The sequence below is a fragment of the Desmodus rotundus genome, chromosome 10 (genome assembly GCF_022682495.2).
Source record: "Desmodus rotundus isolate HL8 chromosome 10, HLdesRot8A.1, whole genome shotgun sequence".
Classification (NCBI taxonomy): Eukaryota; Metazoa; Chordata; class Mammalia; order Chiroptera; family Phyllostomidae; genus Desmodus; species Desmodus rotundus.
The window spans coordinates 35,618,886-35,644,032 of NC_071396.1; the positions used below are offsets into that span (position 1 = coordinate 35,618,886).

At 46.4% G+C, this 25,147-nt stretch overlaps 1 protein-coding gene across 1 annotated transcript in view; it reads right to left on the reverse strand.

Annotated features, from left to right (window-relative positions):
* The window catches only part of IQGAP1 (IQ motif containing GTPase activating protein 1), a 75,061-nt gene that overhangs the window by 21,313 nt on the left and 28,601 nt on the right, over positions 1–25,147 (reverse strand). Inside the window, exons 5-19 of the mRNA XM_024561901.3 lie at positions 21,171–21,247; positions 17,134–17,201; positions 15,679–15,792; positions 14,067–14,245; positions 13,372–13,456; positions 11,491–11,654; positions 10,517–10,601; positions 9,610–9,773; positions 9,250–9,410; positions 7,947–8,071; positions 6,264–6,427; positions 2,523–2,613; positions 2,155–2,322; positions 1,282–1,424; positions 352–522 (exon numbers count right to left, since the gene is read on the reverse strand). Of these exons, the coding sequence (XP_024417669.1) occupies positions 352–522; positions 1,282–1,424; positions 2,155–2,322; positions 2,523–2,613; positions 6,264–6,427; positions 7,947–8,071; positions 9,250–9,410; positions 9,610–9,773; positions 10,517–10,601; positions 11,491–11,654; positions 13,372–13,456; positions 14,067–14,245; positions 15,679–15,792; positions 17,134–17,201; positions 21,171–21,247 (1,959 nt within the window). The remainder of the gene's footprint in view (positions 1–351; positions 523–1,281; positions 1,425–2,154; positions 2,323–2,522; positions 2,614–6,263; positions 6,428–7,946; positions 8,072–9,249; positions 9,411–9,609; positions 9,774–10,516; positions 10,602–11,490; positions 11,655–13,371; positions 13,457–14,066; positions 14,246–15,678; positions 15,793–17,133; positions 17,202–21,170; positions 21,248–25,147) is intronic.

Genomic DNA, 25,147 nt, shown 5'->3' on the forward strand with positions numbered 1-25,147 from the left:
TCCACACAGCTTTTTGCTGGCCCTGTACAGCTGAGGAAGAGAGGCTCCTTCTGACAGAGGAGCAAACAGAGAAAGGCCCACCACTCCCTGGCAGTGGTGGGGCCGTCATTCCTCGCTCAGGATTCTTTCCGGGACATTGGGCTACCCCACCTGAAAAGCTGCCCCTGGGTTGACAGCTCACCACTAAAGGCCAGAGTAAGCACACTCTGATTACAGGGGGAGGGAAGAGGAAACACTGTCAGAAGAAGGGTGGGACTTCAGAAGGAAAAAACATCCAGTCGTAAGAGCTGCCTGTTTATTCCCCCTGCTCTAGGTGCCCACCTGCTGTCTGGGCCCTAGGCCCTGACATACCTGAATGCAGGTGATGGCAGGAATTTGCTTCTTCAGGAAGTTCATCCTGGACCGGAACTCCTGGCGGACTAGATAGCCGCGGCAGCGGGCCTGCAGCCTGGTGATCAAGGCTTCGTTGGCCAGCCAAAGCTGCTCTCGGTTATAGGCAGCTGTCACCCCGGAGATGGAACTCTGAAAGAGCACGTGGCCACATGGGAGGATGTGCACAGGCGAGAAGAGACACAGGTCTTAACACAGTGTCGTCCACAGTGCACGCACTAGCCCTCACTGCTTTCTCAGCCCATACCTGACCTTTGAGCGACAGGCATGACTTCAGGCCCGTTTTTCACAGCCAGGTAGTTCTCACACCCCAAAACGCCACAGCCAGAAACTTGATCTTTTATCTCCTATGTACCCACTCATCTATCTGCCCAACACTGACGGTACCAGGGACCATGCCTGGGCCGTCACTGACAGAAGACAGAGTGACAGAGGCCACCAAAAGGCTGACTACCAAGTCCCAGAAGCCCTGGCATGCCGCCATGGAGGACACTACAGGGAAATGTCCGGGCTGCACACACAGCCTGAACATACGGGTTATGACCTACTGCAGTGCAGCTTGGAGTTTGTGGAATAGTCAGAAAAGAGGTTGAAAATGTAAAAATTGGGAGAGATTAGCAGTTAGAGCAACTTTTCATTTTTGTTTTCTGGGTCATCCGACTTTATAACAGGCATACAATGTACCTAACTTAATTCTACAATCCTGATGTTTTCCTAGTTTAGGCCTTAGTCCCTCTCCCAACCACTACAAAAATAGTTACTCTAAAACAGCTGATCATGCAGCCTTAACTTCAGTTTTGGGCTCCTGACCACACGCCCTCCCCTCCTCACTAACATTAGCTCTAACACACTTTCTTTCAGCTTCCTCTTACGCGAAGAAAGGGGACCTACCTGGATCTCTTCCCGTGCGAGGTGCAGAGAATTTTGCACAAAGCCTGGGGGCTCATCCCATCCTCCTTCCTGAGTCTCCAGGTTGTGGTAATAATAATATCCACCTTTCACCCAGTGCTTCACCCACTTGCTGTTGTTATCGCCTGGCAGACAAGGAAGGGAAGGTTCCAGAGACCCAGAGCCGCACCCCCCACGCTCACACGCCCACTCCGACAGGATGGTTCCGATGAGGCTGACAATCTAAATGAAGCCCACTGTACACACCTGCGCCTGCGATCTATGGGAACAAAGGGGCACCCTAGTATCCTCACAAATGATGGCTTTGTGGTGCTGCCTGTAGCTCGCTCGCATCTACATTACAAAAAGAAAATACCTACAAGGTCCAATTGTAGAACAAACTTTGATTAGCTTTGTTCCTTCCAAAGCCAACATCTATTACTTCGCGTATCAGAACACTACTTTTCGATTTAAAAAAATCTGCAACCATTTCACCTAATTAATAAAAAAAGGCCATATAAAGGGATGAAAAATTTTTGTTTCCCTCCTTTCGCAGATAAACTACTTTTATCTACCTAGAGGCTTAGAAACCACAGGAGCTACTGACACCCTATGAAAGATAAACAGTCAAATATCTTGATCCTTCCTGCATTTTCATAAAATTGACCTTTTTAAATATAGTTGCCCACAAGGGGAAAAAGTATATTTTCAAAAGTAGGGATATTATTGTCTCCTCATGGTATTTAAAAGCCGCCCAAATACCGTACTTCTGTATGAAAGTGTCTTTCCCAACATGTTACCCTTTCATCTACATCGGTCCCCTTGCACGCTCAAGTTCTCAGCTTCAGGGCACACATTTATGCCCCTGTGACTCACCCGCTGCCAGCTTTCTCTTCTTGGCTTCAGCCAGGTCGCTCAGGTACGTCTCCCCACACTCTGGGATCACCCCGTACAGGCCGACATCCGGGGACCGGAGGGCACTCAGTGTTCTGCTAACATCACTGCTCTCCACGGCCTCGTTGATGGCAAAGATTCCTAAGGCAACTATCGTGGAAGACAACCGTTACTGGAATAGCTAAGGAAGAACCTAAACTTGTACACTGGTTCACCTAACTACGCCTACTGCCCAGCTGTTCCCCTGCCCCGTCTCCATCTCCGTCTGGCTGAGGGACGAAGGCCGCGACCTAGAGCAGCTTGCCACCCCCGCCCTCCACTGGAACAGAAGTGAAGCTGCCGGTACGTACACCTCTGGGCCTCCTGGGTGTCTTTGTTGGACTGCCAGATTCCACCTTGAATTTCATCCAACCACAACACAGCTGACTCGTCCTGGGTTTCCTACAATCATGAAAAGCGAAGTAATAATAAGAAGCATGAAATCAGGGCACATGTGACAGAGGAGCTTCTGAGAATCAACCGGACACAGAGGGGGTTTCAAACACACAAGACACATGGAACAGTCACGTGGAAGAAGCCAGGCCTCAAAAAACTGGTGAAAGGTTACGAGAAACTCCTCAAATAAAGCGATAAATACATGAAGAGGAATTCAGGTGGTTCAGGGGGTCAAGAGCAGCCAGAAGGGACAAAAGGACCAGCCTGGGAAGGAACCCGGGAAATGTAAGGAAATTTCTGTGTAACCATTAGCTGACCACCAGCTAACCCACAGGCACTCCAGTGGACACACATGAGGAAGAGTAAAGGATATAAGAACAAGGTCTCACCAGAGAATTATCAACAAAGAGACAGAAATCGTGTTTGGAAAAGAAGGATCAAATGAAATTTTGGAGTTGTGAAGTACAGTGGCTGAAATGAAAAAATTCCCAGAGGGACACAGCAGAGGTGAGAAAACTGAAATGATCCAGCCTGAGGAACAGTAAGAAAAGAGAATGAAGAAAAACGAACGAAGCCCCAGAGACCTGAGACACCATCGATGACACCATATCGGCATAATGGGGTTCCCAGAAGTCAAGAAGGAGAAAGAGGCAGGAAGATGACTTGAAGAAAATTTGAAGAGAACTGTAACAAATATAGAGATGGAATAGTAATCGAAAGATATCCTACAAAAAAATAAAACCAAAAACACAGGACCATATGGCTTCACTGGTGAATTCTACCAAATATTTGAAGGAAAATTAAGACCAGTCCTTTACAAACTCTTCTAAAACACAGAGGAGGAAGGAAAACTTCCCAATTCATTCTGTGAGGCCAGTAGAACCCTGACACCAAATCAGACACAAAGAGAACTATGGACCAACTTTAAGATCTTTTGCTGGCTAAATTTGGAACTCAGATGATTATTTTTAAAACCACTTCCAAGATGGCCCAGAGAAACTTAGAAGCTGAGCTGAGGCCTTAAAAAAGGTGATTCCATCGAACATGCAGTCAACCCTGCAGGGCCTGGCGGTGTTAGGCAAATTTCCCTCTCACTCCCCCCTTCCTTAGCCTGCGATGAACTCTGAGAAGCTATTCCACAGCAAAAGGAAATGCTTCAAACTCTAGTCACATCCTCTAACAGCTTAACTCCCATGACGCACCGAAAGGAACCATCGGTCGGAGCAGGAGTACGGGCAGGTACCGGTCCACCCTCCATCCACTTTCCTTTTTTAGACAAGGGACCAGCCTAGTCTGTTCGCCCAAAGCCTACTATCCCCTGTCCATCAAACTGAGGACTCCGGCAGGACTTATATGGCAGCAGCAACAAACACTGCCACCGGGGGCCTCTGCAGAGTCACAGCTGCCAGGCCCCCGTCTGATGCTCTGAGTCAGCAGAAAGAATATAAATCTCAGGAATCTGTGTTTTTAAAGTGACCTTTTCAAGTGCTCTAATGGTTGGCCAAGTTTGGGGAGCACTGAGCCCACTGATGCCAAGTTGGTTACCAGAGACGGAGACCTGCGCTGACAGCTCCCCCACAGCCAAGAACCTCCCACCCACGTGAGTGGGTCAGCTCATCTCTCTGTCACAAATCCCTAGCTACGAAACAGAGGAGTCGTGAGTCCCCCCTCCCCACAGGATCGCACTCACACGCCCCTTCTCTGAAGCCTGGTACTCGCTATGTTTACATGATGGGAACACGGTAACGTCAACGACTCTGATAACAAGGGAACAGAAGGAGATGTATCACAGTTGTTACCCGTAATTCCTCTATCTGCACTGTGGGTGTCAAGGCCTTGAACACAGTAGCCCTGGCCTGTGTTTCTGCCTTTGGATTTCCAGAAAGAACCTGACTCCCTGAATTAAGAATTTCTTTCAGCTCCCCTTCTTGCTACAAGAACCTCACTGTAAGGATCTTTTAAGTATATTAAAAAAAAAAAAACCACACTGATTCCTCCCTATCTAATTGCTGTTGGTTAAGAAGAACTTAAAAGCAGATTAATCATAATTAGAAAAACAGAGGTATTTACCCTTTCATCACACAACTAACACCTGAGGGCCTACTACACACACACTAACTTCCGACTCAGCAGCAGCATAAAAAAAAGGTATAAATCATGTCCATTTCCTCAACAAACTAGCTGAGAAGCAAGACAAACTTTCTCAAAGATGGCTTTCTGCTGCAGTGACGTGTTCACAGCGGCACTTTTCCCAACAGCCGAACAGTGGAAACAACCCACGTGTCCATCAACTCACAAATGGGATAAAACTCCACATGACGGAATATTCTTCGACAATAAAAAGAAGTGAAGTGCGGACACATGAAACAACTTGGGTAAAGCAAGCCCAGGGACAGACACCGCTCTCACAGGGCCACCTACTGCACGAATCCACTTGTAGGGAATGTCCGGAGCCGGCAAAGACGGCGGCCTGGGGCAGCCTGGGGCTGTGGGGACCAGGGCCCTGAGCAGAGATGGCCACGGGCACCAAGCTGCTCTTGGGGCTGACAGAAATGTTCTAAAAATAACTGTTGGTTATTTTCAGACACTTAGATATTTTAGTTATTTAGATATTTAGATACTGTTGGTGGCACAATTCTGTGAACAGACTAAAAATCAGTGAATTGTATACTTTAAAACGGTCACTTGTATTCTATGTGAATACCTCAATAAACCTGTTATAAAAAAGTTTTGTGAAATGACCTACTAAAGCTTATATGTATTACATTGTATTTCAGATATGTATTCCCTATGACCCACACATTTCCCTTCTAAATATATATCTACTAGAAATGCATGTATATTTCCCAAAGCCATGTACTAGAATACTCACAGAAGCACTATTTGCAATAGCCAAAAAGTGGGAAACAACCAGAATCTCACCAACACTAGAAGAATATACAGCCACACAATGGAACAGTACACGACAATGACAAAGAAGGAACAAACACATGGGCAAATTCCACCAACATTAACATTGGGCCAAAGAAGCCAGGCACAGAAGAGCACGTGATGTGTGACCTCACTGACCACAGGTCAGAAGGAGGCAGAAATCACCTGTGGTGTCAGAAGCAGGATGGCTTTTACTGACAGAGGGGGAGGGGCTTGAGCATGGTAGGGTGTATGAGGAGGGTTCTGTTAATGTTTTTTATTTCTTTTACTTTTTAAAAAATGTACTGACTTGAAAGAGAGAGAGAGAGAGAGACGTCAATTTGTCGTTCTGTGTATTTATGTATTCACGGGTTGCTTCCTGCATGTGTGCTGACCGGGGATGGAACCCGCAACCTTGGTGTAGCAGGATGATGCTCTAACCAGCGGAGCTACCTGGCCAGGGCAATGGTTAATGCTTTTCACAATCTGCGCACCAATTACAGTGTCTTACGCATCTTTTGAATCTTATATTTCAATACAGAATTTACTTAGCAACATAAAGACGTGTCGACAACAATTACAACAAAAAACCAAAATGTGTAAAGCAGCGAAGCTTGCAGAAGGCAGAGCGCTGCACTCCAGGGTGCCCTGGAAGAGTCGCTGAGCAAATCAGGGGAGACGCCCCTCCTGTGTCTCGGAGCTCGGTTCTTCAGGGCGCAGAAACGCACCATTGCTACGCCACTCACCTGGGCCTTCTCCCTCTTCGCGCGGATCAGCGTGTCTTGGTAGTGCTGGGCCACTTCTGCCAGGACGCCCTCCAGCTTGGCGGCAGGGATCTGCAGGGCCTGCAGGGTCTTCTGGGCATCTCCTTCATCCAGGGCTTCATTAATCAACCCGATGGCTAAAATCCCTAACGGTGAAGAAACAAAGGTCACTTGTTTCATCGAGAAATTCTATAACCAAATCAACCTTTAAACATGCAAAGGAAGCATAAATCCACCCACAGGCATTGCCATGATTCAAACTATAATTTGTCATCCGTAATACTGAGCAGCACTGACTTTTTAAAATTTAGTGTTTGTTTCATTCAAAGTAAACACCTTTATACCCATATTCCTATGGAAAGCTCAAGCCCTCCAGTTTTACTTGTAATGGCTCTAACTTACAAGCATGAACATTTTGATGAAATTGGCTTTATGGTATACTTTTCAGATCTACCTCAATGTGTAATCAAACTATTCTTGATTTATAAAGAGTCAGAATTCAAAGGATCTTAAAAAGTCACCTAATTCAGTATTATCCTGGGAAAGACGATAAGGCTTAGGGGTTTCTCTCCCAAGGTCACACAGCAGACAAGTGGCAGACGGAGGACCCAGCCTGGGCTCTCCTCTCCAAGGCAAGGCTCTTTCCGCTAAGTCAGTTGAATGTTTCTCACAGGAAACATAAACTAAACTAGAAATGCTCAAGCCCACAGTATCTCAGTCAGCTGTGCTACCTTTGTAAGAATTATACTGTGTAATAAAAACGTTGGCTGGTCTTTGTCTCTAGTTCCTGAGAAAAAGCCTCTGAACCCCTGGAACTTCCCGAGTGAGAGGATTACACCATTACTCATGGTGCACCCCTTGGCAGGGTCGGGGTGCAGGCTGGCCGCGCCGCAACGACCTGCCAGCGACTAGAAGCCTGGGGCTCTGAGCCATGTGCTGGGTAAGCCCAGTCTCCCCATCTCCAGGGAGGGGAGATGGTCTGGAAATCAAGTTCAATCAATGGCCAGTGACACAATCAATCATTTGTGTGTAACGACGCCCCAATAAAAACTCTGGATACCCCAGGTCCGGTGCTTTCTCCTGGCTGTGACACATGAGGACGTGCGGGAGGGAGGCACAGAGGACACCCTGTGGATCTGTTCCTTTGGCTCGTCCCAATTCATATCCTTTATAATAAAACTATAATCATAAGTATAGCACTTTCCTGAGTTCTGTGAGTCAATCTAGAAAATTACTGAACCTGAGTGGGTAGGGGAAACGCTGAATTTATAGCATGTTGTTCAGAAGTGGGGTGGCCTGAGAGCTCCGGCGCTTGCTTCCAGCTGACGTCTGAAGTGGCAGGAGCCCCAAGAGCACCAGTGTGACGTGACCCAACTCCAGGGGGTTACTGTCAGAATGATCTGACATAACAGAATTTAAAAATAATAGGTCACATTCAATCTATCTCCTGAAAACTTTAGTTATTATCTGCATACCTAATTATAGCAGTTGCCTGGTGTTTTGAAAATAATAGCCAACCTCAGCTTTTTGAGTTTTATATATATATACAGATATAAAATTTCCATTTTCAAAACTCCCTCCAGGGGTAGTTAGTGTCTAGAACCAGCCCCGGCAATCACACCACCTTCCACTGAGACGCTTGGGGAGTGGGAGTGGGTCACTCACTCTCGTGCTCCTCCTGCACCACCAGATTCACGTGGTCCACGCAGGCCTGGATGTCATTCCATGTAATAAATTCGTTGTTCTCCATGTGTGCCTGAGCTTTCAGCTTCATCAGCTCATCGAGATACCTGGCCCAGACGCCCAACAAAAACGACAGTGAAGTGCAGCATGAGAAAAGAAATGAGGAGAGTGGGGGCAAAGTACCCAAGAACCCAGATGGTCAAAGTATTCACTCCCTGGGTTGATACATTCTAGAGGCCAGCATTGGGACTGAGGAGCTACCGCAAACAAAATGTGAAAATGTAAGGTTATCCGCTATTCCTAACAGTCTCTAAATTCCAGGTAAGACCAATTCTAGAATCAGAAAGAGGCAGCAACTCAAGCAGTTCCTCTAAAGACAAGAACACAAGGCCATAGATCAGCTAGGAAACGCAGACGGAATGGCAGATCAACATGTCATCACTTGGCGGCTCTTACTGAAAGTGCTGATTTCAGCAAGAATTATCAATTGGGGTTAAAAATATTAAGTCAGTGGTTAATGGGGAACTGGACATTTTGATGGGGCGCAAGGTGCAAAAAGAGACTATGGTCTGGTGAGGGATAAACACAGGTGTCAGTGGGAGGGATAAGCAGTCTCCCTAATCCAAGGATCAGCCTTACTATCCTTGATGGCAGACAGATTTCATATGAGCATCGATGGGAAAGCATGAGCTACGCATCAACAAAAACGTTCAAATGAATCTTTAAAGCCTTTGGACCTAATTTCCAGTTTATAGGAATAAGACAAGTATTAGGAAACAGCCAGAAGCAGGACATGGGACATTTTGTGGGACCAGTGACCCCATCTCTTTAACAAGTCAGTGTCATGAAGAAAGGGACAGTTCTGGATTAAAAGATACCAAAGGGACACAGCAGACAGATGGAACGCATGGTCCTGGACCGGATCCTGTGTGGCTGAACCAGCTGAAGAGGGTCCTGGAACAAGGGAGGAGGTGTGGATGTAGAGGACACTGAAGAAGCATCTCTGCTTTTGTCGGGATATAAACGAGTGTTCTTCTGGCTACACAGCACACATCCTCACTGTTTTAGATAAACGTACTTCTCTATTTCGGAGTGGAATGACACAGTATCTGCTAATTTACTATAATCTTTCAGGATAAAAAAGTATAAAATGAACAAAAATAGGCAAAGGAAAAAGATGACCCCGTGAGAGCCACAGTGCCCGTGCAGAAAAGAGGAGAGTGGGCACATGAGAGCGGGGACAGCCACGAGGGCTTCGAGCACCCCCCCCCGGGGGGTTCCCCACCTCTGACAGTTCTCCTCCTCGATGTTGGTCAGGCCCGTGACCGAGCTGCTCAGCTGCTTCCACACCGTGTTCATGTCCCCCGACTCCAGCGCCCTGTTGATGAGGGCCACCGACGACAACATCTCCACTGCAACGGAGAGCTCGGGGTGCGTGAGGCTATGCTGGACACACGGGATGGGGACCACAGTGAGGAGAGCCATGCGGGCGCACCGCGGGGGTTAGACATTGGAGAAAACTACAAGGCGTCTAAGTTCCTGGTTAAAGTTAAAGAACTTGGTGCCCCTAACCACACCTCCAAGTGGGTGTTCCACCCCCTCCCACCGAGTTGTGCCCCAGACCAGACGGGCCCCGACAGCTCACTTCAGGGCTCTGCTGCTGCAGGGTGGCCAGCTCCTTCTGGTACAGGTCAGCAGCGAACGGGTACACCTGGGGCAGCTGGGCTTCGGGGTTCATTAGTTCCAGAACAGTCTTCTCAGCAACACCCTTCTGGATGGCAGCATTGATTGCTGCCACTGCTGCCAGCCCTGGCAGAGAACGGGGTCAGAAACTCAGTTGGCTGAGAGCTGTGAGGGGAAGGAGCCACCAGCTGTCCCAGAACAAAGTTACACTCTGTGGATACACTGTTAGCCATGCTGCCTAAAGTGCTGGCTTCTTTGTGGGAGGGTGAGCTGCATGGTATACACACTGTAGAGCAATAAACCTGTTTAAAAAGCCTCCTCATCTCCTCTCCCATACCTTCTCTCCAATCCAAATCACCTACAGCCACGCTACTCTACACCTGGACACCTCTTCCCTCCCCTGAGGCCAGCAAGTAAGGCACCAGCTTCTTCAGCTGCCATTCAGAGCTTCCCATACTCTTCTCGAGACTTTTGCCTTACACAACCCAGCACAAAACATCTAAAGAAACTTTATTCTAACCACTGTCCCTTCTATACACCTTCCACCTTCGGGCACTCTGCTCACGCTTGCTTTCCCCGTTGCCCATATTAAGAACATCCCTCTCTCTCCTTTCACCATCCGAACCTCACCAATCACTCCCTGATGTCTCGCTGGCTCCAGATGTTTCCCTAACCAGCCACAAGGCTTACTAGCCAAAGGGAGCCACTGGCAGGAGAAGCCCCACCGCCAAAGACGCATGCTGGTGGGTTCTGGTGAGGAGGCTTGGGAGGCGTGACGGGTAACAGGCTCCAATCTCAGACCCCCGGTTACATGAAGCCACTTTCCTCCCCTCCTTAGTGTTCCCAGATACGCTGCTAGGGACCCGTACTTCTCTGATACTGCTGGGCGGCACTGTTGGCGGCATCCACGGCGGCCTGGAGCTCCTCCTTCTGCAGGGGCTCAGCCTGACCACCCTGAGGGAAGCAAAGAGCATGTATGTCAAGCCAACTCCCACCTCTGCCTCGGGGCCTGAAGGTCTCCAGCCTCCATAGCAGTCACTTGGGACAGAAGGCCACCAGCAGAAGTGGCAGCCCTGGCCACGTCCAGGGTGGAGGGACCTTCTGGACACCAGCACATTTAAAGAAATGTTTTGAGAGAAGCAACAAAATGCCGTTAGCTAGGAACTATTATAAAGAACACATGGACAAAATCGGGGGAGATGGTGGGGGTGGGGGAGGGAGGTGGGTTCAGCTGGGTGGGGGGAGGGAAGGGGAGAAAAGGCATACAACTGTAATTGAATAACAATAAAAAATAAATTAAAAAAAAATGCCATGAGATAAAATGTTTACAGGATCACTAGCACATGATGCTACTCACTCTGGCCAATACATGCTGGGAATTAGTAAAATGTATACTTGCCCATATTTAGACAAAAAAGACCCTCATATTTGTTCTGATCAATCCCACAGAGCCTACTCCTGCACAGGGAGGACCACCCAGTGCCGGCCACAGGGCACTAGCGAGGGCTGGATATTTAAAGGGGAAATTCCTGAAGTGAGAACATAAAAAGCTCAGGTTTCCTCCAAAGGCTTTCAGTTGGGGGACTCAGGGGAGTGCTTCAGATGAAGGGTGGTTAGATGGGGAGGGCGGGTATTATTTATTTTAAAAGAGGACTTACAGCTCTAAAACCAAACAGAACTAAAGACAATGTGTACTTCACTGGAGGATATTTTAAAGTCCTAATTTATACGTAGGAGGAAAAGTTACACTAAAACAGAAAGTCTCATAAGTATACACGAAACGACAGTGCGTGATGTAAATGGGCGCGTAAACCCTTGCAGGCGGGACCCGGGTTCTCTTCACCTGTCGCTTCTGCTGCCGGTCACTCAGGAGCTGCTTGAGGTACCAGTCGCTGTTCTTCTCCTGCAGCCCTCGAAGGCCCAGCGCAGGGGACTGCAGGACCCTGAACAAGCCCAGGGCGGACCCCTTGTCCAAAGCCAGGTCCACGTTTGCTAACGCGGAAAACGCTGTGGAGGAAAAGGGCAAGCCTGAAAGAAAACGCCGGTGAGGCTGTAACCTAGGCTGCGTTTCCTTCCCCACCAACCCCGGTTCAGGCGGGGAGACAAAGATCAGGCCGCCTGTACCGTGGACCGCCACAGAAGCCTAAGGCCTGGGGATCGTACAGGCACCTTCAAGCCATCAAGTCCCCAGGGGCTCCTGCCAGGCTGGTCACCAGGTTTAACAGATTCCTGGGCCATGCCCGGGACTACCAAAGAGCTTCCAGATGTAGACAGCGGGCCCCAACATGGGGAGCCAAGTGCGAGGCACCAATCTAGACCAATACGCACCTAAACTCCCTCTAAGATGCCAGGTTGTTGTCTAGATTAAACTACTCAGCAAGAGCATGTGTCTCCCACAGAAATGCACCCCACCTCCAGACAATTCGGTCTCAGAGAGCATTGTTAGGGGGGATGACGAGCGTGGAGCGGGGGGTCTAGACTTCGGGTGCTGAGCACCCAGTGGAGTGTACAGATGTCATATTACAATGTTGTACACCTGAAACTTACACAATGTGATTAACCAGTTATTACTCCAATACATTTAATGACAACATCTAAAAATTGTAAAAAATTGTTGACGCTGTCACCCTAGAGGACACCTGAGGACAGACAGGCCCGCCCCCTGACAGTCCACTCCGGGCTGGAGCGCCTCTGTGCCCTTAGCCTCTTCTCACAAAGCAGCATGCCGCCTCCCTCACGGTCCTGGAGTGTCCTGAAGGCACCCCACTCAGCGCAGTCAGGGCCCGACCCCACGGACGGTCTGGCCCTGGTGAATTCCAGGTACTGTCTACTTCCTCTTGCCAGTCCCTGCCTCCAACCTGAGGTCACACACACAGGACTTTAATATACTGTGGGAGGGTGAGAACGGGGAACTGAACCTGCCACCCTTTGGTAGCTCCAAGCTACTGCGCCACCTGGCCAGGGCTGAGACCAAATGAGGTTTTGAGTTCTTCTCCGCTCCAGAGCCAGACTCTTACTGAGTCACGAAATGAACAAAATGAATACAGCAGACGATTAGGCAAGTGAGTTTCTGTAGAGTCACACGCATACAATTCTGCATAAAAAGGGGACAAAATGGTAAGGGGAAAAACACAATAAAGATAAAAAAAAAGCTCTGCATAAAAGACTCCACGGGCGGGAGACCTGCACGTGGCGTGTCAGGTCAGAAGGGACCAACGCAGGCTGTTTAGCAGAGGAGCGACAACATGAAAACGATGCGTTCAAGAAAGTAATTTCTCAAAAGTGTTTTAACACATATATACAAAAATCATTGTGAATGGTATGATCTCACTTTTGTTTAAAATACTCTGAAAGGGATATGCATAAAAAAATCAGTAGAGGTTATTTCTTCATAGACAGGGGTCTGATGTCTCTGTTTATTGCTTACCTCTGGATAATTTGGACTAATCGTCAAAAGAAAAACAAAGCTACTGTTACACTACTTTAAAAATAGAAAAAATAAAATTCCTGTTCAGATTTTTTTAAAGTGTGTAACAGGGTGAAAGAGTGAAATAAGCCAAAAAGACCAGCCCAGAAGCCGCAGCCCTGAGGGTAGACGGAGGAGGGAGGGCTGCCTGAGGCCACGGGCGCTCCAGAAGATGTTTGAACGTAAAACAGCCAAACAGAGCAACACCCCATTATTCTGTGTCATCCCCTTAGGTACCTGACGCAGGGCCACACTTACTGTTCACTTTGTTTATATTGCCTTGAATTTCAGCCTGAGTGAGCAGCTCCTCATAAACATCCCTTTCTCTCTCCGAGTTGTCTGTCTAGAAATGAATTAAAAGTGTGATCAGATTAGCTCAGGTCTCTAAGGAGACTTTGGAAATACACGTGAGCTTCTCCCCCACAGTAACAGAACCAAGAGCAAGTCAAGGTGTGACTTAAAATCCTTAGTCAAGAACAAAGTGGAGTGCCACACGGCTGTAACTAAGACAAAAAAACCAGGTACACTTCCGAAGGACAAGCCCCGGGTTCTCCCGCCGGGGCAAGGAAGGAAGCACCGGTGGACCCTGCCTGGCCTCCCACTGGGCAGAACTGCACGCAGGGACCAGCTCGCAGAGCCTCTCACTGGTTTGCATCAAATTTAAGGAGGAAGTAGAAGTCACAGTGCAATCTAAAGCCAAAAGACTAACTATATCCTGTGTAATTCCACTTAATTTATATGAATTTCTCGAAAAAGAAAACTATAGTGATAAGAACAGATTGTTAGCTGACTGGGTTCAGGGGTGAAGAGAGGGGGACAGACTGCAAAGGGGGGCCTGGAACTTTGGGAATAACGGTTACAGAACCACAAATGCTTGTCAAAACTCCTCAAACCATACACTTAAAGGGTGAGTGTTACCGTACATAAATAAATAACGGAGGTTCTATTTTTACCCTGTTTTTAGCATTTGTCATCTTGTCGTGCTTGGCCTGATAGAGGACATCCTGGTAAGTGGACGCCAAGGACTCTTCGAGATTTACGAGCATGGCGTTGGGGTTTTTCAAAGCTGCAAATGTGTCAGCTGGAATCCTACGGTCCACAGCTTCGTTAATAGCTATTACGGCAGCATGCACTAAAAATAAATTCAAAACACACCGCTGAGGTTATACAGAATAAAGAATACACATTACACATACAAAAAAACCCACACTGCAGCACACTATTGCAGAGAGGAGCTGGTTTTCACAGCGCAATAGCGGCTGGGGTGGGAGGAGTAGCTCCCTGGGGCCTGGAAGCCTCAGGCCCTCCTTAGCACATGCAAAGCCGAAGCTCCATATTCCAGATGCCAGGTCGGCAAACTAATGGGAAATACTCATCAGAGAGCCCTGCAAGGAGCTTTTGCCATGGAAATGCTCACCCTTCATCATCATGTAAATGCCATAAAAATAATAATCATCTCAAAGAGACACTGAAATGTAGAACTCACTTTCTTTTTTTTTTTGATATATTTATTGATTATGCTATTACAGTTGTCCCATTTCCGCCCCTTCACTCAACTCCATCCTGCCCACCCTCTCCCTCCCACATTCCCCCCTATAGTTCATGTCCATGGGTCATACTTATAAGTTCTTTGGCTTCTACATTTCCTACACTATTCTTACCCTCCCCCTGTCTATTTTCCACCTATCATTTATGCTATTTATTCTCTGTACCTTTCCCCCCTCTCTCCCCCTCCCAATCCCCTATTGATAACCCTCCATGTGATCTCCATTTCTGTGGTTCTGTTTCTGTTCTAGTTGTTTGCTTAGTTTTCTTTTGTTTTGGTTTTAGGTGTGTTTGTTAATAACTGTGAGTTTGCTGTCATTTTTACTGTTCCTATTTTTGATCTTCTTTTTCTTAGATAAGTCCCTCTAACATTTCATATAACAATGGCTTGGTGATGATGAACTCCTTTAACTTGACCTTATCTGAGAAGCACTTTATCTGCCCTTTCATTCTAAATGATAGCTTTGCTGGATACAGTAATCTTGGATGTAGGCCCTTGCCTTTCATGACCTGGAATACTTCTTGCCAGCCCCTTCTTGCCTGTAAGGTCTCTTTGGAGAAATCAGCTGACAGTCTTATGGGAACCCCTTTGTAGGTAACTGTGTCCTTTTTTCTTGCTGCTTCTAAGATTCTCTCCTTCTGTGTAATCTTGGCTAATGTAATGATGATGTGCCTTGGTGTGTTCCTCCTTGGGTCCAGCTTCTTTGGGACTCTCTGAGCTTCCTGGACTTCCTGGAAGTCTATTTCCTTTGCCAGACTGGGGAAGTTCTCCTTCATTATTTGTTCAAATAAGTTTTCAATTTTTTAGAACTCACTTTCTAAGTGTTTGAATTATAATCAAAATCAATCACTTATTTCCAAGTAATTATGGCATAAAAAAGATTATAGCAGTGTTTAAAACTAGATGTACCGACCCAAACTTGCTAGCAAAACTCCTAATGTCCAGGGTCATCATCAGAGTATTAACTATTGGGAATGGTAGCAATGACCCCGTATGAACCCCTCAAATTTCTCTCTTACATGCAGCTTCATCCACTGAGAGCTCGTTAGCCAGGATGCCCCCGATCTTGCTGAAGGCGGGCATCTGGATCCCGTACTTCTCCAGCTCAATCTTCATGTTGTTGATTTCTTCCTCTACAGGAAGAAATGAGACCAAAGTAAGCACCTTTCCCTAACTCAGAGAGAGAAGGAGATTCCTCAGCTACAAAACCCGAGATAAAATGGCACCTGCCCCTCCGGCTGTTAAAAGGATTTAATGAGCTAGTACACACTAGCCCTGAACACAGCAGCTGGTACATAACGTGTGCTCAGTAGACGTTAACTATCACTGCTGTTTTCAGGAGCCTCAAAAATAACTACAGCATGAGAAGAGCCCCACAGAAACCAGGCTTTCAAAACGGCTGCCTATGGCATTTCCCACAGTGAATGTGTGGATGGAGCCGCATCACAGGAAGCTCAACCAGGAGTCAGTGACACGCCAGCAGGCTATCTCAGTCTTTAGAATCCAAATCACTAGCTCCGGTTTCATTGCTAAGGCAGGAAACCAAATGATAAAGAAAACAACCACAACCGGTAAGGTCAGGCCCTTCCCCCAGGCCTGCTGAACAACTTCCCTGGAAGGAAAAATATCACAGATAAAAAGATTTATCACCATTTTCACAGTTCCCAGGCCTATAAAATATCACCAGGGTGAAACATCGGACTCTGTCTCTGTCTCATCCCTCACCAATATCTCCACTGTCCTTTCCCTGCCCGCAGGCCCCCATCTCTTCAAGCATCCGACTACAGCAAACACTCAGAGTTAGCTAAATAAACTAAGTTTTAATACTAAATAAGCTAAATTTTTGCCTTGGCCGGGTAGCTCAGTTGGTTAAACCGTTTTCCTGATAGACCAAGATTACAGGTTCGATACTGGTTGGGACACAGACAAGAAGCACAAATAAGTGGGACAACAGATATTTCTGTCTGTCTATCTTTTCCTTCCTCTCTCTAAAATCAGTTTTTAAAAGTAAGCTAAATTTTTTAATGAATGTAAATTTTTTTAAAAAATTACAAAATTATCATCTTTGCCACATCTCACCCCCACACCCCCTTGCTTTGCCCACAATAGCAGCTACTCTCCGGAGGGGAGAGGGAGAGGCTGCCATAGTGTTTTTTTCACAGTGCATGAACACTTAATGTTACATGTTACTACTATAGATTTTCTTTTATATTATGTGTTAACATTATTCCCAATTTAGACATAAGAAAACTGAGACTCACTAATTTTACGCTCTGTCGTAACTGACAGAATAGAGCCTGAAATTCCAAGTTTCGTGTTCTTTCCCCCACACCAGGGAAGCGAGTTATGTATACTTCTTTCACCTCTGCTGCCATGGTATTTTTCAAGCACTACGTCACTAAGATTGATTTGTTGACTCTCCAGGCTATTTCCACATAAACTGAGTATTTCCTGCCGGGCTTGTCACTCCTTACCAGTGAAGTCAACCTTTCCATACAGGTCTTGAATCTGAGGAGCCAGGCCTAGTTTGAACAGGTACAAACTAGAAGACAAAATATGCAAAAGATTTAGACCTCTCAGCCATATCTAGCTGCTTCTGCTGCTCTTAAAGGAGAAAACCAACATAAAGAACAAGAAGCAGCTCTAGCTTGTGTGGCTCAGTGGATTGAGCGCCAGCCGGTGAACTAAAAGGTCTCTGACTAGATTCCCAGTCAGGGCACATGCCTGGGTTCCAGGCCAGGACCCAAGTTGGGGAAGTGCGAGAGGCAACCACACATTGATGTCTCTCTCCCTCCCTTCCCCTCTCTCTAAAAATAAACAAATAAAATCTGAAAATAATAATAATACTTAAAAATAATAATCTTAAAAAAAGAACACAAATATTCTGAACACAGAGACTCCCAGTACAATACAATATTCCCCTTTGCAGCTACAATACGTTACCTCACATCCTTATTTCAGTTTTACACAACAACATTGTCCTCAAAGTCATATAATGTAATGGAGAAAGTACTGGGCTGGGATTCAGTAGACACAAGTTCAATTTCAACTTCCAGTATGAATCCAGTGTGTGATTAAATGTTTGAAGTAACATTTTAGAAAAGTCTCATGAAAATTATTCAGATGAAAAATTTAAAGTGAATTTATATTACTGATGGAAAGTTTCGGGTTATTTTAGAGTTTTCAATTGAGTACATAGTATATACTTCCCTCTTTAAGTGAAAATCTAATAGACTCTAAGGTTCTCGAATGCAGGGACAATAAGTAGGAGTCTTGTTTGCCAGTGTCTACTCAGAGCCTCGCATATGTTAGTGACATTAATCACTGTCTCAGAGGTGGCTGGTGAATGAGCGTCTAGGCCTGAGTTAGGATGACTGGATTGGAAGGCCCTGCAGATCAGATTCAATACATTAGACATCGGAAGGGCACTCTACGGATGGACGTGAGCAGACACTGACAGCCGAGCAATGAGGGAGGGTATAAAAAGTATCTTAAGAAAAAATTGAAAAAGTGTCACAGAAACAAACCATAGAAACTCAATCAAGTAGTCTACAATTTTTGCAGATAACCTGTAAACCTCAGTATTATGTAAACACAAATATGTATAACACATATATTCACACAACTGACCAGAACTTAAATTGTATAAAAAATATATATACAGTCTAGCCACCCCCCCCCCAATGTTCTGAACACATATCCGAATTTATGCATCCACAGTTGCTAACAATTTTCTCTGCTAAGTACAAGTGCAAATCATGGTGTGATTAAGTGCTTTTCTTTAGAGTAAAACGCTGAAGACAGAACCTACACAAGAGTTCCTTTCTCACAAGGTTTTGTATCTATTCAATAAGTTTTCTGAAGCAGAACAGCTACGTCTTCTCCACGAATTTCTTCCTCTTTTATTCCTACTTTATTTAAAACAGGGAAGTGGCCGTCTGATCTGATTTTGCCAACAAATGACTTTGAGCTAAACTTAAAACTTAATTTTCAGAGCTTTTAGGTTTCTTTTGAATTTAGGATAAAGATTTGTGGGTCTATTTAATCCCAAAGTCAGTTCTTAGAAAAATAATACACCAGGGAACATTGAAATAAAGAGTATCTATCTGTTAGGAATAATGGAGAACTGGGGTTCTTATCGGGGAGTGGTATGTCACCCACCGGCATCCTGTGGCATTACTGAAGTGCGAGGACCAACTCTGGAATAGTGCCATCAAGACTTAACAAGGAGGGGGCGGGCAGAGAGGGAGAACATGGGGAGGTGAGGCTTCAGTGTTCCTGCTGATCCAAAAGGGAGCTGGTGCCTCATTGGGTACAGTGAGGTGGGAACCTGCCTCTAAAAAGATTGGCTTTTATGGCAGAGAGGCTCCAGGTACACACACTTCATACATATTCTCAAGTGCTGCCAACCCCCGCTTCACCAAAAACACTGTTAACGGAGGAGAGAAATCAGAAATCGTCGAGCTGAACACAGTGCTCTGCGTATACTTTCTAAGCCCAGAGTGCATACTGAAGAGAAACGGAAAACAATAGCTGACTTCCTTTCTCTCTCTGACTCCGTCACCAGAAAGGCACAGCTAACTCTTCGGCTCCATTTCCGAGACTGCAAGGACCTGGGACCCAGGTCACGCTGCAGGGACGAGTGACTGCAGAGAGGAACCTGGCCAGCTCAGCCTCTGCACTGCCAAGTGCAGGGACCCATCGTGGCTGCAGCCGCCCAAGGTTATCCACACAGACAGACCGCTGCGAGAACCGATTTTATCGGAATTATTCTGATTTTGGCTCCGACACATACTTTCCAATTGCTACAATCTGAAAATCCCCCTAGGTATCACCCATTCCTCAAACTTTTTAAAGAATTCTCCTGTTACCATTGTTTGTCCAACATCCTGCTATGTGCCCTGGAGGGGAAAATGTAAGACCTGACCTCTGTCTCTAAGAGGCTAATAATGCAACAGGGAGAAAAGGTTAAACACATGGAAGAAACAACATATAACTAAAAAACCAAAACTAATAAGACGAACAAGAAACACAGCCAAAGGCATGAACCGGAGTCACTGGTATCACAGAGCCTCACCCAGCCGGTGGGAATGGGGCTGCAACTGCACTGGCTCCGCCAAGAGCAACAAGGTCTCTGATGAGGGAAAGTGCCACTTCCTTTCTACATTTATTTATAGGGCAGAAAATATCCTCTGGAGCTGAAAGAGGGGGGTAGGAAAATTTGTCACAATGTATGATTTAGACACACATTCGTGGTTTACCAACTATGTGCCAGGTACCTAAGTGCTAGAGACAGAAAGATACGGGAAGAATAAAGGAAATCGTTCTTGCCTCCAAGGGGCCCACAAAAAGCAAGTTCTGTGTAAGAAGAAGCAACCAGAGTACAATGTAACAAGCACTACACTTGAAGTAAGAGGAGCACAAAGACGGGAAGTAGCTAATTCTGCCTGAAACATAAAAAGTTACAAAAATGTATCAATGGAGAGGAGTGCTCTGAGCTAGCAGGAGAAAGGGCCTTGGGGCAAAGGCCCCAGCTTGGAGCCGGGGGTAAGAACACTAGAGCACAGCTGCGGAGGAGGGAATCGCTAGAGGTGAGGCTGGAAGGAGCGGTCAAAATATTTTACGGAGGGTCTGATGTGAGCAGGGCTGTTTTGGAAAGATAGCTCAGGGGACAGCATGGCAGAAGGCCCAGAAGGAAGGGAGCCTACAGGGGGAAACGCCTAGAAAGGAAGTTAATACATTAGTCCACAGAAGAGATTCCCTAGTTAGTCCTCAGTTGTATTTTTCCTTTGTGGGTTTCACATGGCTTCCAGGGAAATCGAGGCTCTGGCACGAGTCTGATCACACCGAAGGGAACAGGCTTCTTATGGGTCAGTATTACACATGCATTGGTATCAATATAATTAACACTAAGCACACAGACAGGATGCGACACAGAATGGGAAGCCCTAGCAAGAAATCTCACGCTCGGTCCTGCCCGCTCGTCAGTCCACGGCTACCAAGTAGATGCTAGATGCGGACGCTCTGCAATGCTATTGCTAACACCCACTCCCATCCCACCCCTCCCCCTCCACAGACGGCCCTCTTCTGTCCAATTCCGTACTTTGTCGATTCTAAGAATCAGGAATCTAAAATGAAGACATCTTCCAAGTTTACTATAAAATTGTGGAAAAAGTATACTTTGTGTCCGTTCCTATTTATTTGTGTTGTCATAAAAATTATTTAATGAACAAATGGCTTGGTGAGGATGCAGATAACTAAATGAATTATAAATCAACCACTTGGTATTTAATGGTATGATTTGAAGATGTTGACAAAATTGGATCGAACTACCAGAGTATCAAGACAGTCTATTTCGTAATTCAGCTTATCGGCTTGAAACAGAACGGTAAACCATAACATTTTTCAAATGTAAATGCTTTGTATAAGTTTAAGAGATGTTTAGTTACAAAGAACGAGCCTGTGCTGTGCATCTGCGTGCAGGGTGAATTCTACCAGGGAAACGTACTACCTGAGCGCGTGGATGCAGTAGATGCACCTCGGCATGTTCTTGCGGTCGTAGATGTCTGTCGTCTCCGGGTAAAAGATCTGAGGAGAAACAAGAGGCTGAGTAAGGTGTCCGTCCACTGGTTTTCTGTTGATCTTTTCACCAAGCATCAGTAACATGAATAATACACTGGACAATTTGAAAACACTGTTGCATTCAGCAAATAACGTCACTGGGGTGAGAAGCCATTTCGTCCTAAGTCACGCACGGGATAAAGTGCCAGAGTGCACAGTGAAAAACACTACCTGAAAAAGCCTTCTTCGGTCAACCCACCGAACCTGCGCTGGTGCGTGAAAGTGACTGACTTACTACAGACTCAGACGAAGGCAAATCAAAGCCAAGGTCTAGTCCCGTTTAAAACACTGGCTTTGAAGGACTGCAGTCTTGCTGGTTACTAGCTACCATGCCCAGACTGAGCAGTAATTCCACAATGAACATTGAGTAAGTGCTTCAGTCTATGCAAACCGCTACATTTAGACATTGGAAAACACTCCAGAGTATTAACATGTGTTAATGCTTGGGGGAACCAGAAAGATACACAGGTGGAGTAGCCAGAATAGAGGACGAGCAGGGCAAGGACTGTGGGAGCGGGGTGATTTCCCTTCGTAGCCCTTAGTACAACTCATCAGTTATGGGGGTTAACATCTGTCTGACTCTCCCCACAGACTATAAGCCACATGAAGGCAGAGGCCAGGTCTGAGTAGCTCACTTCTATATATTCAATGCCAAGCCCAAAGCCAAGGTCATGGAAGGAGCACTATGTCTGATGAATTTATGAATGAGGGCCAATGGAAACAGAGTAGGTTTGGATTGGGACATCCTTGAATTTCAAAACCTATTCCCATGGTAACGAGGTGCCACACAATTCATTCTGTAATTTAGAGGGAAAGAAGGAATACCAATGGATTGGAGAGGTCAAAACCGTATTATGAGGCAATTAGTAGGATTCTGACAAGGCAGTGGGAGAGAACTGCAGCCCTCAACAGCCTGTGCTTGATTCTGTGTTTTTAGGCTCTTCCCACAGTAGCCCTTCCCACGTGGCTCTCCACCACAAAGAACCTCCCTCCTTGAGAAGCAGGATATATCAGAACCATCCTTTTAAAAATTCTTTATGTATTTATTTGTATAGAGAGGGAAGGGAGGGAGAAAGAGATAGAGAGAAACATCCATGTGACAGACAAACAGCAATTGGTTGCCTCTAGTACATGCCTCAAGCGGGGACTGAACCCACAACCCAGGCACGTGCCCAGACTGGGGAATCACGCCGGGGGGCCTTTCACTTTGCGGACCGATGCCCAACCCACTGAGCCACACCAGTCAGGGGAGAATCATCTTTTGTGATACATTTTCCAACTATCTACATGCTCCCTTCCCAAGACAGAGCTGTCCTCTCCCGAAAGGTGAAAGTCACAGTCACAGTGAGCCAGCCTCCCCGAAAACAGTAGGGAATACACTTTAGACCGTAATAGAAAAATAAGGTTGGTAGGTAGGATGGAATCAGATTACGAGGACCTTGAAAGTCAGACAAGTTTGAACTTGATATGCAGGCCACAGAGAAGTCCTAACTCTGGAGCCAAGGATTGAAAACAGAGCCTCAGCGCCTCAGGAAGACTGACTGCAGACCAGACACAGGGTACAGTGAGTAGCGGGGAGACAGAAGCTAAGGAGGTGGGCTGACAGGCCGGGTGGACAGATAAAGGAGGTGCTCCAAAGAAATGAGGAAGGCTTGGGGAGTAACTCCATTTAAGGCACCAAGGAAACTCCCCGGTTCTGAGACGGGACAGCGGGAGAATGGTAACCAGGCTCCACCTACTACAGAGGAGGGGACGTTAACGTAATGGAAAAGGCAGGTTTAGTTTGAGAAACAAGAAATTGTGGGTGATAGGAAGCTATCGCAGGAGAAATGTCCAGTTGAAGATACTGTTTATCTTAAAAGAGTTTTCAAAATATCTGAAATCTTGAGAATCAGAGAAGGTAGCCAAAATAAGGATTGTATCTTAAGGAATGCCCACCACCAGGATATGGAAGGCAGAACAGAGGGCTTCTGGGGCAGACTGGAAACAATTTAAAAAATTAAACTCGAAATAACTAAATATTTCATGGAGGAGGCGGTCAACCAGTTATAATAAACAGTCAAAAAGGGTAAGAGCCAAAAAACTATCACAGTGAGTTTCTCCTATTAACTAGTATGTACCATACAAAGAGATTAGGGAAGCCATCCCAATAAATTCTATATACGTATTGTTGATTACATGTCATACATTACATTATGGCCAACACCAGGCTGGGTGCCTTTAGCCTACATTACTCAAAAGTCTGCGGGACCTGAGTCATGGAGGGTGGACGTTGCAAAACAGAGCCCTGAAAACCTGTTGTCCCTGAAAGCCTTGGGAACCCCTTATGTGTTGCAACTGTGGCCCAGGGCAATTCACTCCCGTTAGTAAACAAAAATGCCAAGCAAATTCCATCATTAAAAAAGCATTTTATAGTAACAATACTACTAGCGATGGCAAATATCAACAAAGCTCTTAGAACCATTTAGAAGAGGTTCAATGGTCACTGCCCAGTGGGCAGACCACGGGAAAAACAGGAAGAGGAAGTTGCAGGTGCCAAGTAGCCATCACAACTTGACGTATTGCATTTCCTGACATTTGTGGGGCCTAATTCTCAAACCTACCAGAGCAAGGAAGAAAATGCTAACACTTTGCTCTGGAAAAAAAAGAGGGGGGGGGCGGTGATAAAAGCCTGTCTTCTACAGAGACTCAGCTCTGGACTCAGTCCCCCTCACCACACAGACGTGCAACAAGCTCGGTCCTGCGCACACCGACCGGCCTGTCACTCCCCAGCGCTTTCGGCCACTTCCCAACTCCTGACATCTCTCACTTTTCCTTTCTGACGAGGTCGGGCACGTTCAGGGCGGCATGGCTGTGACACGATTTTGTTGTCTTCATCTTCCTTTTTTGGTTACAAAAATTCACAGTCTATAGTAAAGTATGAAGCAAAAAAACCCCCACCCCCTAATCTCATCCCACAGCCATGAAAACCGCATCTCCTTACAGATTTCCCCAAGAATACCCACTTTATTTTTACACAAAAATAGTGATCGCATCGTAGTTGAAACACAAATTTGTACAACCTTGGCCTATTGTGTTTTCTCCACTGAGCACTCAGAGACAGCGTCCCTTGTCCCGACGGGAGATGCCAGCCTTTTCAGTGGCTGTGCCACCCCTGACCGGCGGCGGCACGACGAAGACCCCTCATGAAGGAGCATGTGGCTTGCTGTCCGTTTTTCTGCCGTAGGCAAGGCTGAAAACCGCTCGCCTCTACATCTCCCTTTTTGGGCTTGTCTGAGCTTTGGGTGGGGCGATAAATTCCTAGAAGTGTGATTCTCGGGACAAAGGTAGGAGGCGGGTGGTGGGGAAAGGCGTCCGTGCCTGTGAGAACGATAACCCAGCTCGGCCTGTGCCACTGCGTGGGGGGCGCTGGCAGCCAGAGGAGGTGGCCGCACTCAGAGCTACACAAAGTAAACCCCCGAGCTAGGCACTCGAGGACACGCTCTCCCGTTGTCAACACTGCAGCCACCATGCCACGCTCACCGAGCTGCACACACTGCGTACAGACATCAATGACACCTCAGTAAAGCTGGGGAAACCCTGCGGCCGTCACCAAAACTACACGGGAGTAAATGTCATTCTCTTGCCTTGATAATTTGAAATACAAAATGACCCTTCATACTCCGTACAAATGTGGCTTTCTGAAGCTGGAAGATGACATTTCTAAAGCACTCCTTTATATTTCCTAAAGTCAAATTTTGATGTAACAACTCTGTGAATAATAATTTTTAAAAAAATGACTGAATTGTCAACTTTAAAATGGTGAATTTAATGGTATGTGAATTTCAGTGTAAGTCTAAAACTTGAAGTAAAAGGCATCACAGGGAA